A 9,878-nucleotide genomic window follows, 5' to 3' on the forward strand; every position below is an offset into this window, starting at 1 on the left:
GTAGCTCCTCCTCCAATGCTACCAGCAGCATCTCTGCAGCATGCTCCCACAGACGCAGGGAATGCTCACAGGAACTAACCCTGATATCCTTGGTGTGCCCAGCCAGTAACGGCAGCACCCCCAGAACCAGCGTTCCTGCCCCTCCCCATGCTCTCCTGCCAGCCAACATGCTATCTGCCTGACAGGGATCGGGGCTGGCAGGCTCTGAGCAGCCATTTGGCCTTGGGGCAGGGCTGGCAGGCCGGGCAGTGCTGGAAGAAAGGGTGCAGGTGGGGATTAGGGACATGGTAGAGCTGAGCATGACCCTTGGCTTTAGCACGTGGTCTCAGCCTGAGTGCAGGTGACTACATACCCCGGGGGGCCGTTTCCTCTCACTATTCCCAGGGACACCCCCCACCGTTTGGCCCAGCTGCCTCTTTCCATACACTGCCTGTGTTGCGCTGCAATAGGTTAGCTTAGGGCACTAACTCCTTAGGCCGTGCACAGCTCTGCTCTCGCTCAGCGGGGGCAGCTGTGGCTGGGCAGTACTCACGGCGGGCTGGAAGTCATGGTGCCTGTGAACGGCAGAGGGGGTGCTCTCCCCCCGGCGATTTGGGGAGAAGCTGTCCAGTGGCTCTTGCTGGGGCTGGGCGCCGTGAGGCGAGTGGTCGGGAAGGCGGTGGTGGTTGGCGATGCTGTCGTCCGCTCGCCAGGGCCGGGCTGTGGAGGAGGGGTTGTGCTCTCGGTGTGGGTGCAGGAAGCCGGAGGAGACAGTGCCGCCATGCGAGTAGTGGACAGTTGGAGGCTTGTCGTACACTTCGTTGTCCTGTCGTGAGAGAGCGCGATGCTCACTGCCCAGCAGTGGGGGCTGGCAAGCAGCCCCGGCCAGCCGGAGGACAGACCCCTGGCTTTGCTGAGCAGAGTCATGCTCCGTGGGCCTGATCGCACAGCTCTCGGGGGGACAAAGAAAGGCTCACTTACCAGCCCAGGGCTGGAGATGGACGTGTGTTCCTCCAGCTGAAACAAAGCAAGGAGCCTCAATTACTCTCTGGCCAGGTAGAGCCAGACTGCAGGGACAGCCACACCAAACCAATGAGAACAGTCAGGAAAGGAAAAGATCTTGGGGGCCATTCCAAAGCAGCTGGCGGGCGGCTGTGGCCCAGTGATCACCCCGTGTCAGAGGGCGCCAGGCTTTGTGGAGGAGCAAGAGGCAGGCAGCATGCTTCAGCTCCACACAAAGCACAGGCTTCACCACAGACCGGCCAACCCCCGCCTTCAGCCTGCACCAGAAATCCCTCGCGTGGGGCTACAGCTCAGCATGTGCTTACTGTGTGGGCAGGCTCCCAGTGGAGAGAGGTCCCTGGGAGGGTGGGGCGTGTGGGGGGGATTCCCAGGGTGGGGGGTGTCCCTGAGCGTGTGGGGGATTCCCAGCGGTGGGGTGTGTCCCTGAGGGGGTGGGAGGCCAGACTCCCAGAGCTGGAAGGCGGAAGAGGCTGCCAGTGCTCACTGGGGCTGTGAGTGGCCCAGCAGTGCCAGGGGCTCTGGCAGGAAGGGGTGTGACTGTGGCAGGAGCGATCTGGAAGGGGAGCTGGGGGGGCTGGTACGCTGGGGGACGGCAGAGGGCTTCTAAAGAGCATTCACTCCCGTCCCTGGAGAGAAGAATTCTGCCAGCCCCATAGCCGGGCGGCGTTCCAGCACTGTGACCATCCAACCCATGCTTCCCTCCCAGTCCCGGCTTGGGAACAACGCCTGCCTCGCCCGTATGCCAGAGGCGCCAGAACCGGCCCACCAGCCTGGACAGAGCCCCCGCCAGCCCCACGTCCCAGCCAAGGGAGCCAGATGAGTTTGCTGAGAAGGCCTGGCGTGGCACCCCCCCCATTAGCTGTGTGTCATTAATCCCCAAGAGACAGGGCTGGGGGTGCCCTTCTTGCCAACAGCTCTTGCAAACCAAACTTGGGAGCAGCAACAGCACTAAATCCAACCTTCCCTCCCCATCAAACTGCCCCAGCCCCCACACGCTGGGTGCAGGGAGCACCAGGAACAGGCTTGGCCATAGGCGCCAGGAGAGCCCCGTGCATGGGAAATGGCCCCTGCCCCTGTGCTGTTTGCTCCCCTTGGCACACAGAACAGGCACTGCCAGGCTCGGTTTCTGGGACTCTTCCCAAGGACCTGCTACGTGCCAGTCTCATGCCCAGCCCTCATTCAGCCTGCCCAAGCCTGTCAGCAGAGAATGCCCAGGGCTGTCCCATCCCCATCCTGCCCAGCTGACAGGGTGACCCTGCATTGTTTATATGGGAGCTCGACAGTCAGAGGTCTTCAGATCTCGCCTCCGCCCATGGCTGGACTGGCACCAGGCCCAGCTCCTGCTGCTGGAAATGCCCAGGAGGCCTCGGCATGGTGTGGGGTCTGTGCAAGCAGAGCAGGCTGCAGGGTTGGACTCGTAGGCCCCGATCCTGACGAGAGACACACGTCAACCATATCCACTGTGGGTCTTTCCCTGCCCTCCACAGGACTGCTCGTAGGGCATGTGCTGTGCAGGCTGGGGCCTTTGCCTGGCAGCGCCAGGTGCACAGACCTGGTCCTGGCTGGGCCCTGCACACCCGCGGTGCTCTGCAGACAGATCTGGATGCAGGTACGTACATAGCAGCCTATCTCCCTGTAACATTCATCAGCCCCAGGCCCCAACTGGCCATGCTCATGGGCACCTTCTCCTAGATGACACCCACATAGCCACTCCCCAGTAGCCTTGCCAGGCTCAGCAGAGTCACCCTGTACTCACACGGACTCTCCGGAAGCCGCTCCGCACCCGGATGTACAGCTCTTCTCTGTCCTGTACGAAGATCAGCCAGCCCTCGGGCACCTCCTGAGCCGTGCTCAGCATGGACTGATATGCCGGCAAGATCCGCAGCTGCTGGGACACACAAGCGTCAGTGCACAGGCACAGGAAAGGGCTGGGCTCCACAACAGGATGAGCCCCCGCAGCCGAGCACTGAGGTACGAGAGGGGCTGTCTCCCGCTGGCCCCGGGTGGGAGTGCAGCTATGCTGCATAGCTCCCGACTCCGGCATGGACTTGGAGGAGAGGCTGGAGAACGCCATGAAATGGGCTCTGACCGTGCAGGGTTCAGCAGCAGAGGGCCCATGAGCACTGGCATGCTTAGTGCTCTGGCATCAAAGGGCTCAGAGATCAACCCTAACGGAGGCTGTCCGTTGGATGCTGGGTGACTCCAGCCCTTTATACCCTGTGTTCTGGAATTGCCCTTGGTGCTAGAGCAGGGCCTGGCCAGGACAGCGGCCAGATGCTTTAGGGAACAGGGTGAAACTCCTGGACAATTCTGCCATCACCTGCCCTGGGGAAGGTTCCTTCCTGACCTCAGGGATATAGCGGCTGCTGTATTTCTTGGCATGAGAGCTGATTCCCCTGGTACATGGTAAGTGTGCATGCTGCTCTTCCTACACTGGCCTAATCCCTTTCTGAACCCGGCATCTCTGTCTCTATATCTTGTAGCCCTGAGTTCCACAGGGTAATTCTGCCTCAAGTGAATTCATTTTATTTTGTCAGTTTAAGATTAGCTGCCCACCTCTTTTATGGATGTCTCCTTGTTTTGCTGAAGAGGGCCTCATGCCTGGCCTTCCCCACACCACTGGTTTATATCCAGTTACAACGACCCCCCGCCCCCAGTCTCCTCTCTGCACTGAACAGCCCTGTCCGTCTCTTCCCACCTATGAGTACTTCCATGGCTCTACAGCTTCCACTGCTCTTCTCGGCAGAATGGCGGGTACCTGCCTCTCACAGTGGGCAGCGTGGCCTGATGCAGAGACACGGGGCCCTCCTGGCAGAGTGGCACTGCAGAGAAGCACTCTTGCAGCCACACTGCAGTCACACAGGAAGGACCTACCACCTCCCTAGATAAGCTGTGCCAAGGGTTGAGTCCCCTCACTGCCAAAAATCGGCCCCTCATTTCTCTCTGCAGCTTGCAGGCAGCAGGTCTTTTAGACTGGAGAGCCCTCTGCGCTCACGAATCTCCCTGGGGTAGGTACTTACAGTCCCCCCCCACTTCTCTTGGATAAACGCAGCGGGTCTGCACAGATCCCCCTCACGTGCACAGTGCCCTCAGCTCCAGGAGCTCTACGGCAGGGGGCTTTTGGTCCCCTGGTCTCTGCCAGTCCTTCCCACGTGGCTCTCCTCTTGACCCGGCTGTCGTGGATCACAGTCCAGCTCCCACAGCGGGTATCGCTTGCTTTGCGCTCAGTGCCCATGCCACAGGCAGTCCCCTGGCTGGCCCAGCCGGCACTAAGCAGAGGGCACTGATTCTCTGACTAGTGCCACCCCTGGAAACACTATGGCCTGGCCTCTCCCGCTCCTCTGGGGCTCCCATCTGGATCCCGCTCTGCCCTTCACCCGGGATATTCCTCCAGGAGGCAGATCTCTGAACTCTCCTCCTAGGGCTTGTGTCTGGGTCTTCCCACTGCACTGCTCCCACCCTCCCCCAGGACTGCTGTCCCCCTGATGGGCAATCCTGGGCACCCTGCTCACAGACAGGTCCTGGCCCAGACCACACATGCCACCTGTCCCCTCCCTGCATGCCCTGCCTTACCCCGGAAGAGGTCAAAGACCCGCTGGTCCCTGGAGGTCCTGGTGGCCCTGGAGGCCCAGGTGGGCCAGGGATGCTGACAGCTGAAAGGAAGAACAGGCTGGCAATCAGGGGGGTTTAGCACCTCAATAACCAGGCAGGTCTCAGGCCTGGTGGGGGTGGGTGGGACGCAAGGGGCAGGAATATGTGGGGAGGCAGTGTATGGGGAAGGGCACAGAGATGACTTCCTGGCCACATACTCACTTTGTCTGTGGGGTCCTGGAAAGGAGGGGGGCCCGGGAGGCCCGGGGGGCCCAGGGGGACCCTGCCGCCCCTCATACCCAATGCCAGGGGGTCCCTGAGGCCCTGGGGGTCCAGGCAGGCCTCTAATGCTGTCCCCCTTGGGACCCTGGGGATGCACAAGGGAGAGTCTTTTTCAGGTTAAGACACACAACCACTCAACCCGCTCCACACAACACCCCCAGCCCGTGCACCACCAGCCCCCAGGATGCCAGGCGCTTGCTTCCCCCTTGCTGACATTCCCGCCTGAGGATGCCGGGCGCTCGCTGGCCCCACTGGAACCGCTCGCTTGTGAGGCTTTTCTCCCTGGGCATTGGGCATCCGGTTGGCCCTGTGGTCAGTCCCATCTGGCTCAGGGATCCCCCTGCCACAGGACACTAGCCCCTCCCTTTAGACACCCCCCTGCGGAGGGCCACAGTGCTGGCTGCCCCATCAAACTCTCCGTCACCCTGCCCAGATGTGTCCACCCTAACCCCATCCCCATCCCCTTGCCAACAGGGGCACCTCACCGGAAGGCCAGGATAGCCCTGAGGACCTGGAGGTCCAGAGACGCTTGGTCCATACAGTCCTCCCTCGCCGGGCTCCCCCTTCTCTCCTTTCAGTCCAGGGTCCCCCCGATCTCCTTTTTCACCCTGCCAAAGGGGACTGACATTAGTCTGGGCTGCCTGATGTCCCCAACCCTATCGCCACCCCCCAAGGAATGAGGTGCTGTGAACTCCTGCCGACAGGGCCTTCCCACGCCCTGGTGCCTGGACAGGCCAGGACTGGACAAGCACAGCCCCTGATGGCAGGGGTGCTGTGACACGTGCCCTGGAGGGCTGGGCAAAGGCTGTGCCGTCTGTCCCTGCAGCACCTGGGTGGTGCATGCTCTGTGGAGACAGACAAGCAGAGCGCACCAGCTCCAGGGAGTTACCGGGACTGCCCTCTGCAGAGCGCCCGAGGGGTCCTCAGCCTGCAGCAGTGGCGAGCAGCTCAGCAAAGGCCCGTTAACACACTGCACACAATGGCCAAGTGACCTTAACACACGGTGCCACCCGGATATTCATGGGCTTCACTTCTGGGGGTCACAGCATGGAGCCTTGCCCTGCAGCCATAGCACAATGGGCTCTGCGTGTGCCACGACAGCTGGGGATGCCCCCTGTGACTCCTGCCAAGGCTCTGTGTGCTCCTAATGTCCTCATGGTAACAGTCCCACTGAGTCCCAGGGGGCAGCCCCACATCTCGGTGACGCACTTACCCGGAAGGTGGAACCAAATTCGTTGAGACCATAGGGGAACTGGCCTGCAAAGAGACAGGAACAGAGTCAAGAGTGGCTAGCGGGCACTGTTAAATCCCACAGCTGAGGGCCCTGGTACATTTCCTGCCAGACTCTCCCGGTTGCTTCATCCCCAGACAGCTACCAATGGCTCGCCACGCCAGGCTGGGGTGACTAGCGCCAATCACAAGGGCCTTCTAACCCGTTAACAGAACAGTATTAAGGTGCAAAGTCAAAGTCAAGCACCCTGCAAGTAGGAAAGGCTGGAATGAAGGCTGCCCATGGGAACATGACTCCGCTGTTTGTGTGCATTGGGATATAGTCTTTCATGACATGCTATTGTTTCCTCAGACCAGTGCACAGGCGGGACAGTGCTCCCTGCCCAGCATCACACAGGAACTCTGTGGCAGAGGCAGGGATAGAATCCAGTTCTCCAGAGCAGCATTCAACTGCCTTCCTCACAAGACCATAATTTCTCTGCCAACTTTGCCTTCCACTTTTGCAACAACTGAGGCAGGTCCTACAGACAACAACCTCCTTCACTGCACAGCCCTGACGCTTCCTCAGAGCAGGTCTGTCCTGAATGAGGCAGGGAACATGGAGTTCACAGCTCCTAAGCTCAGCCACCCATGTCTCTTTGCTGAGACTGCCAAATGGTGTGATTTCATAGAATCGAATATCAGGGTTGGAAGGGACCTCAGGAGGTATCTAGTCCAACCCCCTGCTCAAAGCAGGATCAATCCCCAGACAGATTTTTACCTCAGTTCCCTAAATGGCTCCCTCAAGGATTGAACTCACAACCCTGGGTTTAGCAGGCCAGTGCTCAAACCACTGAGCTATCCCCCTCCCCTCGGTCAGCATGGTCTTGCGCACACGTCACTGTGAAGCCATGAGGCAGGACCAAGTCCATTGCAGCGCAGATGGAAGATCACGGATGTGCTCACTTACCTGGGGGCCCTGGGGCACCTGTCTCGCCTCGTTCACCCTTTTGTCCTGGGGCACCCTGGTAGCCTGACAAAAGAAAGCACCGACATTAGCCTAAGACTGCTCGGGCAATGGTGAATGGAGGAGAGAGGCTGGAACTACTTCAGCTTTTAACTGCACCCACCACATGCACAGGGCGAAGGGTGGCACGCCTGGAGTAACTGCAGGCACACTGACCTTTGAGTGGCAACCACAGGATGGTAAGTGTGCTTGAACACCGGAAGGCAGCGCACACCCGCACAAACACCTTCCATCAGAGGTGTAGGGGACTGCATAGGCCCTGTCATGTGGGGTGGCGCTACTTGGCCATATGCTAAAGCAACCATGCTGCACATTTCTTCTGGCCAGCAAAAGATATGAAAACAAAATAGTCCCCTCCTGAGCTCTGGAAGAGGCAGAGTGGTTCACATGTACAGTCAACTCCCCTGGCAGCGAGAGAGACAACCGGGCAATGGAGCCAAAGAACACAGCTCTGGGGAAGTCCAAGTGCTAATGAAGAAAACACACATGTTGGAGATGGGCTTCCTAGCTTCTTCCCACCTGAACCAAAAGGTAATGGCAGGATCTCTCACCACACGAGCCATAGCCCTCCACTGGGAGCCAGCAGCAACTATCTCCATTTGCAGCTAGAATGACGGAGGCTAACTAGCACTGTCCTCATCCAGCATTATCCCTACCAGAGAGCAAGGGTCTGCTAGGCAGCTCCCCAGCCAGACCGACCATGGGAGGGAACTTACCCAGTCACGTTAGTCAGGCCTTACTGGGGGATAAGATGCCATAGCCAGGGGAGAGATACAGCCATCAGATCCTGGGTTACTCAGGAAGTAGGGTTTGTGGAAAACTTTTCATCAAAACTGTTTTCGATGGAAACCTGGGTTTCCGAGGTCATGAAAGCTTTTGCAGCAAGTGTCTGCTTGCCACGGAAAATGTCAACTTCCCATTAAAAAACTCAAACGCATGAAAACTGGCACCTGAAATATTTAACTTGGATATTTCAGCTTCCAGTCACAACATTTTGGAAAGCTGAAATTGCGATTAAAATGAAGGATTTGTTCCTCTTTGCAGGACCAGGCCGTTCCCTGCCCAGCCTTATCAGTGAAGGTTACAGCATGGCACAACACAGTAACGAAGGGCTCCATTATCCCGAAGCCAGCTGAGACTTCCCATAGCACCCAGCACTGTAGAATCCAAGACAAGGGTAACCAGGCATTAGAAACAAGCCCCCGTTTATATCTCCTGCCTGGGGCTTTCTAAAACCCCACCCTTCCTCAGATCTCCAGAGCCGTTCAGGGCCACACCATCACAAAAGGTTCATCGGAAAAGCTCTGATTTCCTTCCCCCGTTGCTGCAGAAAGTCCCAGCACTAGCATCATCCTTACCAGGCAATCCTGGAGGGCCGGGAGGGCCCGATTCACTAAATGCCTGAAAAGACAGAAATCGCATCACTTTAAAACAAAGCACACTTGCCAGGCATTCTGCCCCGCTGCTTGGCACGTTCTACTGCCAAGGTCTCCCCAATGATGCTATATTAGACCACGTGCGAAGCATGTGCACAGAACCTCCCCTCTTGCTGGGACTTTCCCTGCCAGCAAGCAGAGCTCACTGGTTCCTCTCAATGCAGACGTTGTGTGACACAAATCATCCACCTCATTAGCTAGTGCCATGATCGCTGAGAGTGGGCACAAGGTCACATGCTCCATCCGATAAAGTCCAAATCTGCCATCTGCACAGTCCCACAAGCTGCGCGCAGTCCTGGTGAATTCAGTGGGCTGTGGGGCTGCCGAGTGTGTGTGGGGGCAGAATCTGGGCCTAGATTTCACTGTTGGGTTTCAGAGCAGGGTTGGGTATTTGCTTACTCTGGGTTTAGGACTGCACGGTGCCTGCGAGGCTAAACCTCTGACAGACTGCCATGAACAGCCACTGCCCAGCCCTACACAGCCCTGACCAACCCAGTCCTGAGGAAGACTGCTCAGCCACAAAACGGAATGGCAGGCTCCATGCTCCCACCACCCCGTTGCTGAGCAGGCATGGGGGGTGCTTGGCTGGTCCTGTTTCTAGGTGGATTTACCCTGAAGTTGTTGAGCAAGACAGAGAAATAAATGGGGGCTCCTTAGCCCAAGGACATGCAGCTCATGCTCCGGGGAGCTGGGTGCGGCACCTTCTGCAAAGTGCTTTGGGAAAGAGGCTCTTTCTCTGTCTGGACGACCCCGCGAGACAAGCTAGCGATTGGGCATGCGTCTTCCCAGTGTGCAGCATGCGCTCAGGCTGCCACCCTTCAACAGCTCCTGAGCGCACTGCCTGTTAGCCACCCTTCCCAGTTGTGCTCATGGGATAAGTGCTCCTGGACATGCCTGCCTGGTGAAAGCGCCCCTCTGTGGCCATCTGTGTGTGTGCCGCCAAGTAAATAGGGGGCGGTAAACAGCGGGAACACCTTTCACGGCCCTGGCCATTGTGTGACCCCTACCCTAGAGCATGGCGTGATGATGTGTCCGGACTGTTACTTACGTTATTGTCGTAGATGGACGCTACACTGCCAGGGGCACCTGGGGGCCCCGGGGGACCTGGAGGACCCTGCAGAGAGAGGAAGGAGTTCATTGTGTTTCACAGAATCATAGAATATCATGGTTGGAAGGGACCTCAGGAGGTCATTTAGTCCAACCCCCTGCTCAAAGCAGGACCAATCCCCAACTAAATCATCCCAGCCAGGGCTTTGTCGAGCCTGACCTTAAAAACCTCTAAGGAAGGAGATTCCACCACCTCCCTAGTTAACCCATTCCAGTGCTTCACC

General features: G+C 58.4%; 1 protein-coding gene across 1 annotated transcript in view; it reads right to left on the reverse strand.

Moving 5' to 3' along the window:
* COL18A1 (collagen type XVIII alpha 1 chain) overlaps positions 1-9,878 on the reverse strand; it is a 112,601-nt gene that overhangs the window by 4,041 nt on the left and 98,682 nt on the right. Inside the window, exons 30-39 of the mRNA XM_075069885.1 lie at positions 9,596-9,661; positions 8,470-8,512; positions 7,055-7,117; positions 6,089-6,132; positions 5,361-5,483; positions 4,816-4,960; positions 4,576-4,655; positions 2,759-2,887; positions 961-996; positions 533-805 (exon numbers count right to left, since the gene is read on the reverse strand). Of these exons, the coding sequence (XP_074925986.1) occupies positions 533-805; positions 961-996; positions 2,759-2,887; positions 4,576-4,655; positions 4,816-4,960; positions 5,361-5,483; positions 6,089-6,132; positions 7,055-7,117; positions 8,470-8,512; positions 9,596-9,661 (1,002 nt within the window). The remainder of the gene's footprint in view (positions 1-532; positions 806-960; positions 997-2,758; positions 2,888-4,575; positions 4,656-4,815; positions 4,961-5,360; positions 5,484-6,088; positions 6,133-7,054; positions 7,118-8,469; positions 8,513-9,595; positions 9,662-9,878) is intronic.

The sequence above is a fragment of the Chelonoidis abingdonii genome, chromosome 10, assembly GCF_003597395.2.
Source record: "Chelonoidis abingdonii isolate Lonesome George chromosome 10, CheloAbing_2.0, whole genome shotgun sequence".
NCBI classification, from domain to species: Eukaryota; Metazoa; Chordata; order Testudines; family Testudinidae; genus Chelonoidis; species Chelonoidis abingdonii.